The sequence below is a fragment of the Pleuronectes platessa genome, chromosome 23, assembly GCF_947347685.1.
Source record: "Pleuronectes platessa chromosome 23, fPlePla1.1, whole genome shotgun sequence".
NCBI lineage: Eukaryota > Metazoa > Chordata > Actinopteri > Pleuronectiformes > Pleuronectidae > Pleuronectes > Pleuronectes platessa.
The window spans coordinates 13,897,594-13,920,164 of NC_070648.1; the positions used below are offsets into that span (position 1 = coordinate 13,897,594).

Below are 22,571 nucleotides of genomic sequence, written 5' to 3' on the forward strand. Positions count from 1 at the left end.
TTATTCTTCAATCAGTTAATATAAACATCTTTGACGTTAAAGATGTTACAGAACGTAACAGCGTTATAAAACATGAAAAATAACGCCACAGTTACTTTGCTGAGTAACTAATTACTCTAACAATGTGGTAACTGAGTTACTAACTCAATTACTTTTTGGGAGAAGTAATTTGGAACTGTAACTAATTACTTTTTAGAAGTAACTTGACCAACACTGATCACGATATCCTAACCAGTATATTGATGCTTGCTGCAGACTGGTGTGATGTGGCCTGAATGGGGACAGTGCAGTGAATCTCATTGGCTTCCTTGTAAATGAGCCGGTGACCTTATGTCAGCACCAGTTGGAACAAATTCCTTTCACCTCCTGAAAGAATGACATCACATCTCAGTTGACATGTACAGTTTTATTGTTCTGCCACGTACACACTGCAGCTGCTAGGCCTTGTTTAGCGTTTCAGGTTTATTTTTTTGTAATAATGTGTCACACATGCCCGCGTAGATATTTGCACTGTTAATACGTTTATATTGTCATCACAATGGAAACAAGATGCTCATTTATCGAATCAATGGTCTCTTTTTGGACACCGTTCTTTTATTCTTCCAATGGATCACACTCAAATTACATGGCAACATGAGGATCGTATCTTTACACGGTTCAATTCCCGACTGTAGATCAACACCAAACATGCTTTGTCAGTCTCAAAGCAACTTTCAATTCAACAAATCTGTTAATCAATGACGGGGGGGGGTCAAAGGAATCTTCATTTGTCTTTACCGTTAGCTTTAGAATACATTCAAACACACACACACACACACACACACACACACACACCCCTCTCAGCTTCAACTGCTGGAGTTCTCTGTACAGTTCATAAATGGAGGGTAATAAATAAATAAAGAAGTACAGAAATGATAACGGACGGCAAAAGGAAGTCTGTGTTTCCTCGGGTTTTGGGAAGATCGGTCGATTCCTTCCAGAGCAGTGATAACAAGAAAAGTCCAATCCACATCAGCAGTTAATGCAAAGCATTTATACATAAAGTGTGTTGACTAAATTCTAAAAGGACATGTATGGTGTCCGTCTATGGTTTATTAGTGTCAACAAATCTGTTCACAAAACCAAAAGCAACAATGGTACAGTCCGTTTGATCCCCCCGCTCTGACTGGGACTCTCAGCTCCCAGTTTAAAACCAACCAAACCCCACACACACATATCCTTTCTGTTTGCAGCCGTTTCCTAAAAACATCTGCTCACTCAGGATTTTAATGAACGTTACACAAAAAGGAGAAATAGTGCATTTGTTGGGGTCTCAATAAATCTAAAGTTGTCAGCTCAACACAGTGAACAGACTTGACAGAATAGAAATTATACGTATATACAATTTAAATGTGACAATTGCTTAAAAAACAGATAAATAAATATATAAATAAAAAAAACGAAAATCTTTTGTGTGCATGTGTGTGTTAGTGTTTATGACTCGATGGTGACGGTTCATCAAAGAGACACTAAGATATCTTGACCTTTAGTAAAAATGCTCTTGTTCCTCCTACACTTCCCATAATGCAATCTGATTCCATCTTTCGTTAGACCCTGTCAGACTGGTTAACGCCCCCTGCAGGTCATAAGACAGACTGCTATGAATTCACAGTTTCTGAATTTGACATGTGAAATAAGGTGAAACGCAGCTGTTGAATAAAATGAATGAGAGCAAATCAAATCTAAAGATTAGGACTAATATGACATTAAATGTTCTGGTAATTGTTGATGATAATGTGTAACACGTGCCTTTAATAGTTTGATTCAACAAGAAAATAAGTTTGATCAGGTTTTGATACACACACACACACACAACACTCGTTATCATTGTTGTTTCGGGCTCCTTCGTGGGATTTGCTGACAGTAAGAACAAAACCGAACCAGACTCCTCCTGGACAAGGCTTCATAGAGGACAGCAACATGAGCACCGCTGCAGTTTGAAGTGTGGAGACGCTGCACACGTGGTGATGGAGGGACAAGCACAGAGGACAGGAGGACATCACATCCACTCCTCATCACTGCACTCTCTCTCTCTCTCTCTCTCTCTCTCTCTCGATAGACACACTGTATATATACACACACAGAGGTGGCAGCTCTGTGGAAGATAGAATGTGAAATGCACGACACACGTTGGGACGGAAACGTGAACAAAACAAAAAGGGGGTACAGATTCATCATGGGAAAACAAAAGGTGTGTTCACACAGCCATTGTCAACACATCAGCAGGTGGATGTTTTGCTGTATAAAGAGTCCATGATGATACACTTTCACTCGTCCCGGTTCATTAACATTAATCTCATCTGTACAGGGGCCATTCTCCAGCTGAATCGGTGCATGTACAGCAGGTTTCGGGCGGGCTAACGATTTAAATGCTGAGATTTGTTTTCCTTTCCGGTCCAAGCACGATCTTTTCGTCTCCTCTATATACACAAATGTTTTACAAGAGTTCTTCAAGAAGAGGCCCGTGCGTGAGGCGAAACGTCCGAGGGGCCCCCCGCGCTCGATATTGATCCAACTTTGGTGCGTCGCACTTTGGCCACACCGCAGCAGCCGAGAGGTAAAAAGACGTGAGACAGAAAAAAAAGATTCCAACAAAACAACGGGAGCTATCTTTGGTTACAAAAAGAGCGAAACACAATGTGAGGGGGGGGGGGGGGGGGGGGGGGGGGGGGGAGAGAGAAACGTTCAAGCACGAAATACTGTTCCATTGACAAAAAGAAGAGAAACAGGAAGGGGATGTGTTCCATCTTGATCAGCACCAAATTATTCAGTGGGAGACGCAGGGAGAGGATCAGTGGAAGCAGCTGCTCAGTCTAAGCTCTCCTTCTCTTCCTCCTCCTCCTCCTCCTCCTCCCTGTTGTCCTCACAGTAGTGCTGGAGCAGTCGATGCAGGTGCTGCTGCAGGGAGTCGGCCTGCTGGGCGTCGGGGGTGTCATCCAGCCGCTCCAGGTGCACATGCTTCCCCCGGGCGTCCCTCACCACCGTCCTCTTCTGGGTTCTCGACTTACGCATGTGGCTTCTGCAAGAAGGAAAAAGACAAAGCTGAAGGCTCATCCAAGCTCACAGAGACTGTTCAGAGCAGCAGACTGACCTCTAGGCTCATTACTTACTACTTAGAATTACCGGGGACACAAATATATATATATAGATATGAAAATAATTTTTGGCTTTGTGCTTCATTAGATACTCCAAATCAAGATGAAAACAGAAAAAAACATATTATTTTTTTGGTGCTCACAAATATGGAGTTCCAAAATAAATAAACGAAAAAAAAAGTTACAAATAATTAGTGAATAAATCCGTTACAAATATTTTAAACATTCATGAAACAATACTGCTATTGCTTAATAATTCCATTTTTTTTAAATTAGAAACAAAATCAATTTATGTTCATTTTGTTCCTGTGTTCCTTTTGGATAGTTTTTCATTATTTTAAATATTTTACTGTATTGTAATTTGTGACTAATGATTATATTTATAGTTTAATCAATTTCAAACAACTAATGTTATAAGATTTTAACCCTATCGTTTAAGTGTAGGTTTTCCTGAATTTCATTGTTAAATGGCAGTTTTAATTTATCACAATACACAGGTTTCAGTCATTCCGTTGATTTTACAGTTTTTTTCATAATCAATCCACACAATTTACCTGATATTAACATGATACTATAAATCTAATGAGCAGAGTGAGCAGCCTCTGAACACACACCATGCATCACATCACCAGGAAGTGGAGCTACAATATCTGATACAACTAATTAATGTGTGAGTGAGTGAGGCTGTTAGTAATCTGAGACTTTGAAAGCCACTTTCTGAAAACTCAACCAGTATAACACCAACAAAACACCCTGCAAAGTCAAATGTTAAACGTTAGTAGAAGAAATCCCACCATGCTTCCATGTTAAACTGGGGTTAATTCCCTCTTAATCAAATTCAGTATCATTTCTACACATTCCCATGCTGCAGTCCGACCTTCTAACCACAGAACCGTCGTCCTGCACAGACTCCCTCTCTACTACATGAGGCAGGAGCTGTTTCCCAAAGCCTCCAGCATAACTCAAAGCCTGGGGGTGGGTAGAATGGAGGAGGAGAGAGGGATCAGAAGGAGTACGGAGGAAAGACAAAGGCTGGGAACCCAACAAGGACCTGCTCAACATTTCAAATCTTCACACTACCTGCTCAATGTGTGATATCAACTCGGTGGATTCTCTCTCCTATCGGACACACTGACCTTCTCAAAGTCCTCTCTGGCTGAGGGGAGGTCTGCAGCCAGCGAGGGGTCCCCCGTCTGCTTCTCCATCCTCTTGCCTTTCACCACCGTTGTCTTGACAACCTTGCTGACCTTTCGACCCTGCACTGGCTCCATCTCAAACTCGGATGCGGTGGCAGCGCCCGGGGGCCGGGGCTCGGAGAATGTCAGCTGGAGGCAGATGAGAAAATGTCAAGGCACCAGCGGTTATTTCCTGCCAGTTTTGTACTCTGAGGTTTTTAGCTGTCGACTCTCTGCCTCTCTACGAATTGTCCGAACACCAGCAGGTGGACCAGGTTTGAACAGATTCTGTAGGTGCTGACATTTGAAATTCTCCTTAGGAGGAATCTCCCAAGGAAACCTTCAAACTCATTCGGGCCAACACACTGGATCATGACCACCAATTTCTTAGTTCAGTTAAATACATGCAAACCTATCATTATTGCGTCTGATCTTGATGGTGGATCATGATCGTGGTGGCTGCTGACCATGGACTATGATTACAACAAGACTGCTTGATATAAAATATGACGGCTATGGCTGAGGGGTAGAGTGGTCGGCGGTTCGATCCCCAGTCTGAACCATCTGCATGCAAAAGTGTCCTTGGGCAAGATGCTGAACCCTGAATGGCCCCCCATAGAATAACAAAGTGCTGCGATTAGATGCACTGTATGAATGTGTGTGTGAATGGGTGAATGTAAAACTGTACTGTAAAGAGCTTTGAGTGGTCATCAAGACTAGAAAAGCGCTATATAAATACAAAACCATTTACCATTTACTTATCAGATAAGCTCCCATTACTGACATAACTCCTCAATTAATTTACCTCCCATTATGCTACAAAGTGTTTCTTCTAATCAATGCTCTAAATTCTCTCATTTTATATCAAAATGTATGTTTCTATGGATAGCGGTGGATTTTGGGGTAGTTGGATGGATGTGTATAAATAGATGTAGCTGCGATATCTGGAAAACTTAGCTCAGGTCAGAATTCTGAAAAATCAAATCTAGAAACAGCACAAAAACAATAAAACAAATACTAATACAGTAATACAGTCATAAGTAAAGTGCTTCTGATGGCTCTGTAGATGACACTGACCTCTTTCTGATCGCCCTCACTGTGAAGCACAGTTCTCTTCACCACTCTGGACACGGTGTCTCCCTCCTCGATCTGCACTGTCTCCTGGTGAGAGCCCTCGATGGTCACTTCCTGTGACTCCATGCCGTCCGCAGACACGTACTTACGAATCACCTTCCGTGTGATCTGGTGGGGACAGAGAGAATCACATCCCTGTAAAAAAACTGCAATCTTAAAATAAAGATTTGAACGTGCAGTGTGTCAGACATGCTCACCTTCCTAGTCACCATGTTCCCTTGCTCGTCGGTGTACTTCTCCTCTGTGACAGTCTGTGGTGGGATATCTGGCAGGTTGTCAGCCTGTAGAAACACAGACCACATGCTGTGAGTTCACATGTATCACACTCCGGTACATTAGGGTGATGTCGAAGCACATGTTGTCCACATCAAAGAAAGTGTATCAAGCCACAAACGCCTCACAACATTAGTAAATAAGGACCAACAATCAAATCTAAAGTCGATTCTAAAGCCCCTATGTGAAGATATGATTACAGCACATTCAAATCATCCTGGAAACTGTTGGCCTGCATCAATGTCTCCTACACTGTCCACTTTAGACAGGGGAGACCAAAGGTGCAAGTCAAATAATTATTTACGTTGGTGCTTTACATCTTAAAAATGTCTATAATAACTAGGGCTGTGAAATGATTAAAATTTTTAATCAAATTAATCACAGGTTTCTATGGATTAATCATGATTAATCACATTACTGATTTTCTCGGAATATTTTTGTGAAAACAAGATTTATGACATTTAACTTTTCTTTTGTGCTGCAACTCAGCAGTTCTTCAGCAGTTATCATTGCTTTTCCATATGGAACATTAATATAATCTTCATCCTAAACAATATTCGGGCTCCTTAGCCATTGTGTGGTTGAATAAAACTTTTTTTTAAATCAAACAGAAATTATTTGAGCTTCTTAGCCATAGGATGGTTGACATTTTTTATATTTTTTGTCACACAACCATTAACCACACCATGATACAATCTAATGCCTCTAAAGGCCCTCTTAGCTACTCGTTCTTTAGCCAGTTGGTGAGGCAAACTAACTTGTTCAAATTCTCTGACAGTAAAGCTGACCGCTTCTTTTGCACAATGTGTCCTGCGAGTGAGTCTGGTTTGGCGCATTCCACTTGAACGCCCCTCGCCTACCAACACATGCTTCGCGTTGCGGTGGTTAGGCGGGTATTGCTACGGTGAAACGATAACGTCTTCTCGCAGAGTGTGAATATCACCTTGGTTTTACTGAATGTTCGATCTTTGTTTTTTTGGAACACGATCTTCCCGTCCAGAAGGTCCTCAGGTTCATCAGAATTATCAGAGCTGCCAACTTTTCAAAAAACCTTGGAGTGAGATTTTGTCGGGGGTGACCAACATTTTGCCGCGCACACAGCCACACACGTTGGTGGCTCAAATATCAGGGAATTGTTGGAATTTGGCGTTGTATCCATGTTGTTCGCTGCATTCTGGTGGCCTTTGGGGCCCGAAGTCGTTGATAGGAGCGGCCGACTGGAGATGGACAACATTGGTTACATTCTGTGACGCAAAGACATAGCTGAAGGTCCCCCCCCAGGAAATGTTGGTTTAAGTAGATGTTGTTTCCTGCATTCTAGTGGATTTTTGGGTGGTATGCTAAAGATGTGCAATACCTGAACTTCTTCTGATTCATGTTCCTCTGATCATGACTTGTAGGGCCTTCTAGCCTTGAGCTGAACATTCAACCAGAAAACTATTGTTGTGCCTCAATGACCACAATATAGCCTAATTAATAGACCTTTGTTTAAGATTTGACCAAGGTAGGTTGATTGACATTTTGATTACAATGGTTTTCAACTAATTCTGAACTGAAACCTAACCTATATTTTAAATAATTGTATTCTTAAGAGCAGTTAATGATTTATGTTCGCCTCCCACCACACTTTCCATCAGACAAAAAAGTGCAACAAATAAAGTGCTTAAACAGTAGCCTTTTTAAGCAACACAATGGACCCTCTTCCCCAAAATAAAATTTGTCTGGAGCCGCAAAACATATTTGATAACAAAGCTAATAAAGTTTTATATAAAGTTATACTATACTAAACTATGGTTTGTTGCATTTATGAAATTATCGAACAACAATAAAGAAAACTGTTGACATTTGATTGATATTTTTACCTGTTACAACAAAGGAAAAACCAAACGCTTATGAAGAGAAGAAAATACACAGGCAAGTGTCGGCCTACTTTGAAATAAATTAAACACAGACCTTTGTAGGGTTATTTGAGTCCTCCCCGTATTTGTGGAAAATGTATGAAATAAGAAGTACCCTATTTTTAAATAAATAAAAACATATAGCTGCAGCCTAATAGCTTAAAAATATATATTTTAGTTGGCGAAATATTTAAACGAAAAGTGAGAGCAGGTCAGGCTGGAGGCGGACACAGAAACTGCAGCTCGGTAGAAACCAACTGCAGCTTCTGCTCTGATCAAGACGCTGAGCTCTGATCAGCTGAGACCAGAGAAACTCTGTGTTTTCACTGTTTCCACTGAGCAGCCGGTGAGTCAGTGACCAGCTCCTTCACGTGAAGGAGCTCTGGTCTTGTGTCTCTGAGCGAGTGCGCGGGGCGGGGGGCGGAGCCTCGGGACCGGTGCGCTATCTGGGGCACACACACACACACACACACACACACTCGCCCGCTCCTGGTACTTCATGACGGCCTGATACGATGATGTTTTAAAAAATGATCGTGACTTAGTCAACCACCAACATTTTCGTCTCGTCTCGTCAACAAGTTAAAATAGATTTAGTCATGCGCTTCACTTCAAAGATCCAGGTTTTTTTTGGCGTGAGAAATTGGATGTGTGGCGTGAGTGCGTGTGAAAACATGCAAAAGCGTGTGTCACATGGCGGAAGCGTGAGAGTTGGCAGCTCTGGAATTATCCATGTTGTTTGTTTGTTTGAATGGCAGCTGCCGTCTGACTGCATTAGAGCGGCAACTAGTGCAGAGGCGGCGGAATTGGAAGGTCCTTCTGCGCATGCGTTAAATGCGTTAAAAAAAAAACGAATTAATCCTGTAATTTAATCATAACGCGTTAACGCGTTATTTTTCACAGCTCTAATAATAACACAAAGAAGCATGAAAAAAGCCCAAAGAGAGAAGGAAAGACACAAACAACAAAGCAGTGTTTCACACACAAATCGTTTCCCTTCTGCAATGCGAGGAAACTTTAAAATAACGTAAGTATGTTTTGTAGTATGTGATTACCCTGATAGGCCGAGTCCATAAAACAAATGCACACTGCAGCTCCTTTACGCACTAACCCTGCATCACTCCAGTGCACTGGAGCTGCACAGCCTCATCATGCTTGTTTACCTGAATGATAACTCTGCGTCGGACCACCCTGGTGGTCAGCACCTCCTCCTCTGAGCTATCAGAGGACAGCATCCCTAGTTCCTCGGCTATCTCCTGGGAGACAGCACACAGCCAGCACAGGTCAATATAACAGGTTCTACACCGAGTCACCACAGCACACTCGTCTGGCTCGTCCTCCTTTTCTCTTAACCTCACTCTCATGTTTGCTCGCCCCAAAAGGTTGTCGTACGAATGAGATTAAATGAGAGAAAAAGAAATCGAATTGTTTGGCTGTACACAAAATGTAATGTGAGATGAAGAGAAGGACCAGTAATGCAACGACTGAAAACAAACATGCAAAAATGGGAACCACCAGTGCACGAAATATGAGGGATCTTGCACAGAAGATTTAAAATGCAAATACAAATCAAAGAATTAAGGTATATCACAATACACACTGTTATATGTGTTTGCTGTATTTTACACTGATGTATTCATTTGTTGTGTAGTAATACAAAATAATCATTCAGGTTTTTGTCTTGAATTATTAGTGCAAAATTTGATGTTTTCGATGATGTGTGCTTTAAGTAGACCTGATCTGCACAGGACCCCCAGAATGAGTGAGAGTTTTTCGCACACTGATGGGAAAGAACAAGCACAACTCAAAGGATGCAGACAGGGTGAGATGGGAAATAATAATTCCATGTTATTGAATCTGTTCTTTGAAACAGCGCATAGATGCCGTCAATAGTCCACCAGTGGCAGCAACAGCTCTTTCAGTCACAAACAACGCAAAACTCATCACAGTTAGGGTTTTGATCTTCTCTAAGGTTGTGGTACCCATGCACACAAAAGCACTCATCAGCATAATATAGTTCATAAAGTGCAGACTTGTGTGTTAATTCTCCTGAGTCTTGAATGCAGCACCACAGCAGCCAGGCCGAACCAGGCAACACCCCAGCTTGTGCAGTGTCACGCTCATGCTCAACCTCTTACCCTTCCCAGGAAGTCGTCATCATCGTAATACCCTGCCTGATCTCTTGAAGGAAGTTCCTCACATCCGGGCAGGTAGCCCTCTGTTCGAGAACCCTCAGAGTCGTAGGCAAATTCCCCGAGGCTTTCGCTGCCTGAGGAGAACCGCTTGTAATCTTCCACTCGTAGCAAAGGACGAGAAGTGTACTTAGGGCTCCCCTTCAGGAAAGCAATATCAGGGCTACTCCCAGGCATTGGGGAAGGTGGCTCTGAGATATGATAGCCTATCTCGTGGTCCAGTTTCAAATCTTCTGATTCAGAGTCGTCAGAGAGGGCTTGTCTGCAGTCAAAGAATTCCACATCAGAGTCAGAGAGCTGTGGGGACTTAGAGCCCATTCGAGGTGTGAGGTCTGTTTGTGGCACCTTCAATTCTTCTGATTCCAGTTCTGACACCATTTTCTCGAATTCTGAGAGGACTCTGTTAAAGCCCGGGGAAAACTCCAAGTCTTCATCAGTTTCCGAACCTCTCTTGGTGGCGACTTCAGTCCCAACCTTAGCTGAGTCACTGAATGCTGGAGAGGTTGGACTCAAATCGTTCAAGGAGGCTCGGGTACATTCAGAAACTCTCAAGGTTTGATGTCCTGAGAATACTGCTTCATAATCTGGTGGCACCAGAAACTTGCTTGACATGGGTGAAAAAAGCTCACTAGACTGTGCCTCCTCTGTGGACAGCTCCAAGTCTGGGTACTCATGCAATCTATCTGACTTCACACAGAACGTCTTCTCGGATGAAAGTAGAACTGGAGTGACAGTCCTGCGGGTTGTGTTTGAGGTCTGGGCAGGGAGCTGTAGGGGGATCGATTCCATTGGTGTCTCCCCAGTGAGCAGCACAACTATGTCCCTGGTGTCTTGTGCTGCTGATGCGCTTTGCACCTCATCACCCGTTAGAAACTTTGTGTCTTCTGGTGTCTGAGGAGGAGCCTGTAAGTGAACGTCAACATGATATGTCCACTTTAATCAGTGTAAAGGTTGGTTTGCACCAATGAGATGACATCAACATTTCACCCAGTTACTCTAACTTCACACAGAGGTTATTTTCCAAAAAGCCAAAACGTGCAACCTTAAAATAATTTCATCACCAGACCGACATGAGACAGAATTGGAGGAGGAATGATTAGTGGTATTAAAATTCTGTATTTCACATTCTGCTCACTTCCACACATTGTGGACAAAGTCTCAACATTAACAGCCTCTATTTTGTTATTACTTCTTTAAGACATGTCCTTGTGTTTCACACGTTGTTATCGCTTCATCCAACTTGCATGTTAATGAGTTTTGTCCAACTTGCTGGATGGTCATGCTCTCACTCTTACCCTCTGATTGGCCGTCTCGCTCTTTACTTCTCCAGAACGAAGGTCAAGCACCTCCTCTTCCTTTCTTTTAACAACTTCAGCTGGTGAGAACCTCACAGCAAAGTCACTTCTCACATCTTCCGCACACACATTATTTTGTAAAGTTGAGATACTTTCAGCCTCTGATCCGAGCTGTTTCCGTTCATCATGTGACAACGTTCTTGTGTCTGACTCTGGCCACATTTGCCCGTCAGGATTGGCAGGTTCTTCCTTCGACATGGTCTCACTAATTTGAATTACTAATGGTGACACAGCCATCTGATTTATGTTGGCTAAGGATGAATACTGCTCTGGTAATAAACGGGATGTCACACAACTCAAAAGTTTTGGTTCAGTATCCTCACAGCAGAAACCTAATTCCTCCTCTGATCCGGCAGCATGTGGACTCAGTGGCCTCGGGCAATCGTCAATCCAACAGTCAGTTGGTAGATCATCAAACTCTAAGTCGGATGAAAAAGACACTGGCGAGTATGATCTATTAAAGTGGCTCGCATCCATAAAATATGAGGACAATATCCTCATAAACTCAGGTACTGGAGAGTCAGGCAATAGCCGTCTGAACTCATTGATAGAAGAAACAGAGTCAGGTGAGGACGGTCTCTCAGTCTCAGCAGCTGTTGAGGATGTGACCATAAGCTCACAGTATGACTCTGAACACACAGATTCAGGGGACGATGATCTGTGTGTAGCTGTGCACTCCTCCAATGACGCAGTAAACTGAGGGATGGGGGAGTCCGGAGAGAGACACCTGTTCTCGCTGAACTCAGGCATGGATTCCGGTGATGATGCTCTTTGCTCAGCTGTTTCTGTGGCTGATTCAAGAGACATCGTTATGGATTCTGCAAACTGAGTGTCCGAATACAGAGGCATATCGTCTATATATGATGCTATAGTTTCAGGTGAGGAGGATGCTGATCTCAGGAATGTTGCGCTTTCTGGTAATGCTACTGTAAATTCGGGTAAGGGGGAATCCGGTGAGAGTGGTCGATTCTCATCAACTGATGTTACAGATTTGGGTGAAGATGCTCTTGGTTCTAACAACATGGCGGATTTAGCGGACATGGGTCTGTGGTCTATCAATGATTCTGATGAATAACGTTGATCATCACCCTCTGTGTCAAACACTGATACAACCACCCGCTCATCATCAGAATCTGTGGTCGCCTCAAGGGGAGGTACTTCAAATGTGTATTTTGACTCTCTGTATGGAGCTGCACGTGAAGACATCATATGTTCAATCATTAGTGGAGGTGATTTTGAAACAGGTATGTCAGACTTGACTTGTGCACTTAAGGTGCAAAGAAAGCCCTTATCTGCTCTGGTGGCATCTGTTGTGGTAAATGCATCTGTCTCTTCTGAATGTGGTCTGCCTTTGGCAGTTTGATCATTTTCTTCTATTATTTTATCCTGGTCATCCTCTGAAATACTACTTCCATGTTCTATTGTGCTGCCAATAAAATGCATAAACCCTGTTTTACTGCTGAAAGTTTCTCCAGCATACTGAGGATCACGTACTTGAGAAATCAGCTTCCATAACTCGGCATCACGAATGAAATTATACTCAGCTACCACAGCGGCTGATTTCTCAAGTGAGGTAGGCACTTTGGTTGTTGATAAAACATTACTATCAATGGATGCTTCAGTGGCAATTGGGTCTCTTAATTCAGCTATTGATGATTTGGATGCCAATCGTAATTCCTCTTTATCCGATTCTGAAGCTTCTGGTGATGCAGTCCTGTCTTCTGCATTAAACAGGTCAAAAGTTTGTGACAAATCATCCGAATCTGAAAATTCAGTGGGTGATGCGTCTCTTACAGTCATGACATCTTTTACAGCAGTCTTTGTAAAATCTGGTATTGGTGAGTCAGGTGACAGGTCTCTACATTCTACATCTGATCTCTCAGACTGAGGTGATAGTGTTCTCATATCAGTGATTTCTATGTCAAATGAAGCTGAATATGACTGATGATTAAATTCAGCTTCTGAAAATATTGACTCTGGGGACAAACGCTCATAGTATTTTTCTGCTGACGTGTTCTCAAGAACATCTTGTGCAAATGAAGGAAGAGGTGAGCCAGGAGACATGGGATCGTAGTCTGTAATAGATTCGAGTGACGGAGGCCTCACTTCTAAGCTTCCAGATTGAGGAGAATCATGTCTAGTCCCAACACAATAATTCGTGGACATCAAAAAGTTATTCAAAGCATACTCAATGTCTGATTCAATGGATTCTGGGGAGGTAGATCTATACCCGACATTCACAATAACTCGTTCAGGCATTGCTGGACTGTAGTCAGGTATGGGCGAGTCTGGTGATAGAGCCTGGTATTCATCTACAGATGCTCCTGAGCCAGGTGAAGAGGCTCTATTGTCATGAACTAGTGATCCTAGGCTAAAAACTATGTATTCTACATCTGAACATGTTGACTCTGGGGATGTTGACCTGCGTCCAAAAATACTGTCAGATAATTCAAACACCGGTGGCATGAAGTCAGGTACGGGCGAATCAGGAGAAAGCCTGAGTGATGCTTGAGATTCAGGAGATAGAGGTCTGCTCTCTGAGAATATTCGAAGAGGCAACTCCATTTCCAAATCTGACAACACTGATTCAGGCGAAGTGGACCTTGAGTCCATGTGACAAACAGTGGATTCATGCAGGGCCTGTGTAAACTGGGGTATAGGCGAGTCCGGAGAAAGAGGTTTAAACTCATCTATGGATGTAGTTGAATCAGGAGATACTGCTCTATCCTCGAAAAGTAAGGGGATACATAAATCTCTCTCTAAATCCCAATCTGAATCTACTGATTCAGGTGATGATGACCTTCTACCTTTAAACCGAGGATACGTCTCTAGTGAAACCTGTCCAAAGTCAGGTACAGGTGAATCAGGGGAAAGTCTTCTGTATTTACTGAGAGACGCTAAAGACTCAGGAGATGAAGGTCGGTCTTCTATGACCATTGGGATTGATAACTCCATTTCCAAATCAGACAACACTGATTCAGGCGAAGAGGACCTTGAGTCCTTGTGGGTTGTGAAAGACTCTTGCAAAGACTGTGTAAACTGGGGTATAGGCGAGTCTGGAGAAAGCGGTTTAAATTTATCTATTGATATTGTTGAATCAGGAGATACTGCTCTATCCTCGAAAAGCCAGGGGATACATAAATCCCTCTCTAAATCCCAATCTGAATCTAGTAATTCAGGTGATGATGACCTTCTACCTTTAAACCCAGGATATGTCTCTAGTGACACCTGTCTAAAATCAGGTACAGGTGAATCAGGGGAAAGTCTTCTGTATTTACTGAGAGACGCTAAAGACTCAGGAGATGAAGGTCGGTGTTCTATGACCATTGGGAGTGATAATTGCATTTCCAAATCTGACAACACTGATTCAGGCGAAGAGGACCTTGAGTCCTTGTGTGTTGTGAAGGACTTTTGCGAAGACTGTGTAAACTGGGGTATGGGTGAGTCTGGAGAAAGAGGTTTAAATTCATCTATTGATGTTGTTGAATCAGGAGATACTGCTCTATCCTCGACAAGCCAGGGGAGACATGAATCTAATTCTAAATCCCAATCTGAATCTACCGATTCAGGGGATGTGGATCTGTATCGTACTCTTGCTAAAGTAGGTGCACTTACTGTGAACTGAGGTATTGGAGAGTCAAGAGACAAACATCTAACGTCAGATTCAAACACCTCCGACTGACAGGATTCTGCTCTGTCGTCAAAATCAAACAACTGTGAATTCACAGAATCATACTCTTTTTCTGAAACCTTTGATTCAGGTGATGACGACCTTCTACCTTTAAACCCAGGATAAGTCTCTATTGAAACCTGTCCAAATTCAGGTACAGGTGAATCAGGGGAAAGTCTTCTGTATTTACTGAGAGACGCTAAAGACTCAGGAGATGAAGGTCGGTCTTCTATAACCATTGGGAATGATAACTCCATTTCCAAATCTGACAACACTGATTCAGGCGAAGAGGACCTTGAGTCCCTGTGTGTTGTGAAAGACTCTTGCAAAGACTGTGTAAACTGGGGTATAGGCGAGTCTGGAGAAAGCGGTTTAAATTCATCTATGGATGTAGTTGAATCAGGAGATACTCCTCTATCCTCGAAAAGCCAGGGGATACATAAATCCCTCTCTAAATCCCAATCTGAATCTATTGATTCAGGTGATGATGACCTTCTACCTTTAAACCCAGGATAAGTCCCTAGTGAAACCTGTCCAAAGTCAGGTACAGGTGAATCAGGGGAAAGTCTTCTGTATTTACTGAGAGACGCTAAAGACTCAGGAGATGAAGGTCGGTCTTCTATAACCATTGGGAATGATAACTCCATTTCCAAATCTGACAACACTGATTCAGGCGAAGAGGACCTTGAGTCCATGTTTGTTGTGAAAGACTCTTGCAAAGACTGTGTAAACTGGGGTATGGGTGAGTCTGGAGAAAGAGGTTTAAATTCATCTATTGATGTTGTTGAATCAGGAGATACTGCTCTATCCTCGAAAAGCCAGGGGAGACATGAATCTAATTCTAAATCCCAATCTGAATCTACCGATTCAGGGGATGTGGATCTGTATCGTACTCTTGCTAAAGTAGGTGCACTTACTGTGAACTGAGGTATTGGAGAGTCAAGAGACAAACATCTAACGTCAGATTCAAACACCTCCAACTGACAGGATTCTGCTCTGTCGTCAAAATCAAACGACTGTGAATTCACAGAATCATACTCTTTTTCTGAAGCCTTTGATTCAGGTGATGACGACCTTCTACCTTTAAACCCAACATAAGTCTCTATTGAAACCTGTCCAAAGTCAGGTACAGGTGAATCAGGGGAAAGTCTTCTGTATTTACTGAGAGACGCTAAAGACTCAGGAGATGAAGGTCGGTCTTCTATAACCATTGGGAATGATAACTCCATTTCCGAATCTGACAACACTGATTCAGGCGAAGAGGACCTTGAGTCTCTGTGTGTTGTGAAAGACTCTTGTAAAAACTGTGTAAACTGGGGTATAGGCGAGTCTGGAGAAAGCGGTTTAAATTCATCTATGGATGTAGTTGAATCAGGAGATTCTCCTCTATCCTCGAAAAGCCAGGGGATACATAAATCCCTCTCTAAATCCCAATCTGAATCTACTGATTCAGGTGATGATGACCTTCTACCTTTAAACCCAGGATAAGTCTCTATTGAAACCTGTCCAAATTCAGGTACAGGTGAATCAGGGGAAAGTCTTCTGTATTTACTGAGAGACGCTAAAGACTCAGGAGATGAAGGTCGGTCTTCTATAACCATTGGGAATGATAACTCCATTTCCAAATCTGACAACACTGATTCAGGCGAAGAGGACCTTGAGTCCATGTTTGTTGTGAAAGACTCTTGCAAAGACTGTGTAAACTGGGGTATGGGTGAGTCTGGAGAAAGAGGTTTAAATTCATCTATTGATGTTGTTGAATCAGGAGATACTGCTCTATCCTCGAAAAGCCAGGGGAGACATGAATCTAATTCTAAATCCCAATCTGAATCTACCGATTCAGGGGATGTGGATCTGTATCGTACTCTTGCTAAAGTAGGTGCACTTACTGTGAACTGAGGTATTGGAGAGTCAAGAGACAAACATCTAACGTCAGATTCAAACACCTCCAACTGACAGGATTCTGCTCTGTCGTCAAAATCAAACGACTGTGAATTCACAGAATCATACTCTTTTTCTGAAGCCTTTGATTCAGGTGATGACGACCTTCTACCTTTAAACCAAACATAAGTCTCTATTGAAACCTGTCCAAAGTCAGGTACAGGTGAATCAGGGGAAAGTCTTCTGTATTTACTGAGAGACGCTAAAGACTCAGGAGATGAAGGTCGGTCTTCTATAACCATTGGGAATGATAACTCCATTTCCGAATCTGACAACACTGATTCAGGCGAAGAGGACCTTGAGTCTCTGTGTGTTGTGAAAGACTCTTGTAAAAACTGTGTAAACTGGGGTATAGGCGAGTCTGGAGAAAGCGGTTTAAATTCATCTATGGATGTAGTTGAATCAGGAGATTCTCCTCTATCCTCGAAAAGCCAGGGGATACATAAATCCCTCTCTAAATCCCAATCTGAATCTACTGATTCAGGTGATGATGACCTTCTACCTTTAAACCCAGGATAAGTCTCTAGTGAAACCTGTCCAAAGTCAGGTACAGGTGAATCAGGGGAAAGTCTACTGTATTTACTGAGAGACGCAGGAGATGAAGGTCGGTCTTCTATAACCATTGGGAATGATAACTCCATTTCCAAATCTGACAACACTGATTCAGGCGAAGAGGACCTTGAGTACCTGTGTGTTGTGAAAGACTCTTGCAAAGACTGTGTAAACTGGGGTATAGGCGAGTCTGGAGAAAGCGGTTTAAATTCATCTATGGATGTAGTTGAATCAGGAGATACTCCTCTATCCTCGAAAAGCCAGGGGATACATAAATCCCTCTCTAAATCCCAATCTGAATCTATTGATTCAGGTGATGATGACCTTCTACCTTTAAACCCAGGATAAGTCCCTAGTGAAACCTGACCAAAGTCAGGTACAGGTGAATCAGGGGAAAGTCTTCTGTATTTACTGAGAGACGCTAAAGACTCAGGAGATGAAGGTCGGTCTTCTATAACCATTGGGAATGATAACTCCATTTCCAAATCTGACAACACTGATTCAGGCGAAGAGGACCTTGAGTCCATGTTTGTTGTGAAAGACTCTTGCAAAGACTGTGTAAACTGGGGTATGGGTGAGTCTGGAGAAAGAGGTTTAAATTCATCTATTGATGTTGTTGAATCAGGAGATACTGCTCTATCCTCGAAAAGCCAGGGGAGACATGAATCTAATTCTAAATCCCAATCTGAATCTACCGATTCAGGGGATGTGGATCTGTATCGTACTCTTGCTAAAGTAGGTGCACTTACTGTGAACTGAGGTATTGGAGAGTCAAGAGACAAACATCTAACGTCAGATTCAAACACCTCCAACTGACAGGATTCTTCCCTGTCGTCAAAATCAAACGACTGTGAATTCACAGAATCATACTCTTTTTCTGAAGCCTTTGATTCAGGTGATGACGACCTTCTACCTTTAAACCCAACATAAGTCTCTATTGAAACCTGTCCAAAGTCAGGTACAGGTGAATCAGGGGAAAGTCTTCTGTATTTACTGAGAGACGCTAAAGACTCAGGAGATGAAGGTCGGTCTTCTATAACCATTGGGAATGATAACTCCATTTCCGAATCTGACAACACTGATTCAGGCGAAGAGGACCTTGAGTCTCTGTGTGTTGTGAAAGACTCTTGTAAAAACTGTGTAAACTGGGGTATAGGCGAGTCTGGAGAAAGCGGTTTAAATTCATCTATGGATGTAGTTGAATCAGGAGATTCTCCTCTATCCTCGAAAAGCCAGGGGATAAATAAATCCCTCTCTAAATCCCAATCTGAATCTACTGATTCAGGTGATGATGACCTTCTACCTTTAAACCCAGGATAAGTCTCTAGTGAAACCTGTCCAAAGTCAGGTACAGGTGAATCAGGGGAAAGTCTACTGTATTTACTGAGAGACGCAGGAGATGAAGGTCGGTCTTCTATAACCATTGGGAATGATAACTCCATTTCCAAATCTGACAACACTGATTCAGGCGAAGAGGACCTTGAGTACCTGTGTGTTGTGAAAGACTCTTGCAAAGACTGTGTAAACTGGGGTATAGGCGAGTCTGGAGAAAGCGGTTTAAATTCATCTATGGATGTAGTTGAATCAGGAGATACTCCTCTATCCTCGAAAAGCCAGGGGATGCATAAATCCCTCTCTAAATCCCAATCTGAATCTATTGATTCAGGTGATGATGACCTTCTACCTTTAAACCCAGGATAAGTCCCTAGTGAAACCTGACCAAAGTCAGGTACAGGTGAATCAGGGGAAAGTCTTCTGTATTTACTGAGAGACGCTAAAGACTCAGGAGATGAAGGTCGGTCTTCTATAACCATTGGGAATGATAACTCCATTTCCAAATCTGACAACACTGATTCAGGCGAAGAGGACCTTGAGTCCATGTTTGTTGTGAAAGACTCTTGCAAAGACTGTGTAAACTGGGGTATGGGTGAGTCTGGAGAAAGAGGTTTAAATTCATCTATTGATGTTGTTGAATCAGGAGATACTGCTCTATCCTCGAAAAGCCAGGGGAGACATGAATCTAATTCTAAATCCCAATCTGAATCTACGGATTCAGGGGATGTGGATCTGTATCGTACTCTTGCTAAAGTAGGTGCACTTACTGTGAACTGAGGTATTGGAGAGTCAAGAGACAAACATCTAACGTCAGATTCAAACACCTCCAACTGACAGGATTCTGCCCTGTCGTCAAAATCAAACGACTGTGAATTCACAGAATCATACTCTTTTTCTGAAGCCTTTGATTCAGGTGATGACGACCTTCTACCTTTAAACCCAACATAAGTCTCTAGTGAAACCTGTCCAAAGTCAGGTACAGGTGAATCAGGGGAAAGTCTTCTGTATTTACTGAGAGACGCTAAAGACTCAGGAGATGAAGGTCGGTCTTCTATAACCATTGGGAATGATAACTCCATTTCCAAATCTGACAACACTATTTCAGGCGAAGAGGACCTTGAGTCCCTGTGTGTTGTGAAAGAATCTTGCAAAGACTGTGTAAATTGGGGTAAAGGCGAGTCTGGAGAAAGCAGTTTAAATTCATCTATGGATGTAGTTGAATCAGGAGATACTCCTCTATCCTCGAAAAGCCAGGGGATACATAAATCCCTCTCTAAATCCCAATCTGAATCTACTGATTCAGGTAATGATGACCTTCTACCTTTAAACCGAGGATAAGTCTCTAGTGAAACCTGTCCAAAGTTAGGTACAGGTGAATCAGGGGAAAGTCTTCTGTATTTACTGAGAGATGCTAAAGACTCAGGAGATGAAGGTCGGTCTTCTATGACCATTGGGAGTGATAATGGCATTTCCAAATCTGACAACACTGATTGAGGCGAAGAGGACCTTGAGTCCTTGTGGGTTGTGAAAGACTCTTGCAAAGACTCTGTAAACTGGGGTATGGGTGAGTCTGGAGAAAGCGGTTTAAATTCATCTATGGATGTAGTTGAATCAGGAGATACTCCTCTATCCTCGAAAAGCCAGGGGATACATAAATCCCTCTCTAAATCCCAATCTGAATCTACTGATTCAGGTGATGATGATCTTCTACCTTTAAACCTAGGATAAGTCTCTAGTGAAACCTGTCCAAAGTCAGGTACAGGTGAATCAGGAGAAAGTCTGAGTGATGCTTGAGATTCAGGAGATAGAGGTCTGTTCTCTGAGAATATTGGAAGAGGTAACTCCATTTCTGAATCTGACAACACTGCGTCCGGTGAAGTAGACCTTGAGTCCATGTGAAAAACAGTGGATACATGCAGGGCCTGTGTAAACTGGGGTATAGGTGAGTCTGGAGAAAGAGGTTTAAACTCATCTACGGATGTAATTGAATCAGGAGAAACTGCTCTATCCTCGAAAAGCCTGGGATTATACATATCAATCTCCAAATCCTCATTTGAACACAGTGACTCAGGTGATGTAGATCGATAACTTGCTGCTAAGGTGAGAGTGCGGATAAAATGAGGTATCGGAGAGTCTGATGACAAACGCTGGTCATCAGAAAAAGACAAGACTGAATGTTCTGTTCTCTCTTCGACTTCAAACTGCTGCGACATCAGGGGAGCAAATCCTACATCTGATGCAACTGTTTCAGGAGATGCTGACCTGTGACTATTGATATCAGCATATGGAACTGCAAAAGCTTGTGTGAAATCAAGTATCTGAGAATCGGATGAAAGTTGTCTGTATTTACATACTGACGCACAAGACTCAGGAGATGAAGGTCTGTCCTCATATAACACTGAGTAAGGTAATTCAAGTTCCACTTCAAAATCTGACAACACTGACTCAGGTGAGGAAGACCTATAGACCATGTATGTGATTAAGGACTCCTGTCTTAAGTCTGGAATGGGGGAGTCTGGCGAAAGAGCTCTGAATTGATTTAGAGAGCCAATTGATTCAGGAGAGGACGATCTGACATTTGAAGTCATCATCAGTGATGTAGGTGATAACTGTCTATATTCTGATTCAGAATCAGGTGACAGAGGTCTCTTTTCAACTTCTGATTCTAATGACTCCGGAGAATCTGGTCTATTTTTTCTGCCAATGGGGGAATAAAAGAAATGTGTGCGCTCAACATCTGATTGAGTTGCTTTAGTGGTTGTGGATTTAAAGCCGACAAATGATGGAAAGCGCTCAACTACTCTGGTCGTGAATTGAGGTAAAGGTGAATCTGGTGACAGTTCATGGCTTTCATCTCTGGATGCCACTGAATCAGGTGACTGAGGTCGATGCTCATCAGATACTGGTGGAAATGATCCATCTTCACACTCTATATCTGAATAACAAACTGACCCAGGGGAAGTGGATCTGCATTCAGCAGTTAAATCAATTGGGTTCGCTATAGGCTGTCTGAAGTCAGGTATGGGGGAATCAGGTGAAAGTGCCCTTAGCTCATTTTCTGAATTGGATGTGAAGGATCTCCGTCGGGTCTCTATTGCTGTCATGTCCTGAACATCAATTTCTGTCTCTGACATTATCGATAAAGGTGTTGATGACCTGTGGCCTTCGACTAACAGAACTGATTCTTCCAGGAAAACATGTTCTTTACTTGTATAAACATATTCAAGCACTTCAGTTGTGCTTACATAAGCTTCCTCTACATACTGAGGGTCGTACAGTTGACGTATAAGCTGGTTTGGTCTGAATGTTGCACCGGCAGTTGATCGCTTTTCTTCAAGTACGAAGACAGTTGACACGGTTGACTCTGCTCTCTGAGCTGTCAAATCATCTGAAGTTGAAAACTGACATTCAATGTCTGAATGTGCTGTTTCTTGTGAAGAGGACCTGTAACCAACAGAGGCTGTAACAGATTCGTGCACCGCAGGTGTGAAGTCCGGTAAAGGTGAGTCGATTGGAAATGCGGAATTTTCATCTAAAGATATTGGAGAACAGGGGGACAAGGGTTGAGTTTCATTGAAAAAACTGGGCTTGCTAAGATTTGAATCATCATTGGACGCTTGTGATTCTGATGAATATGGCAGAGACTGTGAAATGGTAGCAAAGTCAACAGCAAACCGGGGAACTGGGGAGTCTGGAGAATCAGACCTGGGTGTACTTGTTAATGTCAATTCCCTATCTGATAAATGCTTGTAATCTGACTCAGAATTAGGTAACACTGACATCTCCTCCCCCTCAATCTTTGCTTGCACTACACTCAGAACATCTGCATCAGCTGGATCTGCAATATCAAACTTCAAATCGTCCTCTGACTCTCCCTCTTTGACACCAGAATCCTCTGGAACATACTCACTT

The 22,571-nt window shown here is 42.6% G+C and overlaps 1 protein-coding gene across 1 annotated transcript in view; it reads right to left on the minus strand.

Moving 5' to 3' along the window:
* Positions 1 to 2,954: 2,954 nt before the first annotated feature.
* ank2b (ankyrin 2b, neuronal) overlaps positions 2,955 to 22,571 on the minus strand; it is a 75,738-nt gene continuing 56,121 nt past the window's right edge. The window contains exons 40-43 of the mRNA XM_053416798.1: positions 5,641 to 5,724; positions 5,387 to 5,551; positions 4,271 to 4,459; positions 2,955 to 3,058 (exon numbers count right to left, since the gene is read on the minus strand). Of these exons, the coding sequence (XP_053272773.1) occupies positions 3,044 to 3,058; positions 4,271 to 4,459; positions 5,387 to 5,551; positions 5,641 to 5,724 (453 nt within the window). The 3' untranslated portion in view covers positions 2,955 to 3,043. The remainder of the gene's footprint in view (positions 3,059 to 4,270; positions 4,460 to 5,386; positions 5,552 to 5,640; positions 5,725 to 22,571) is intronic.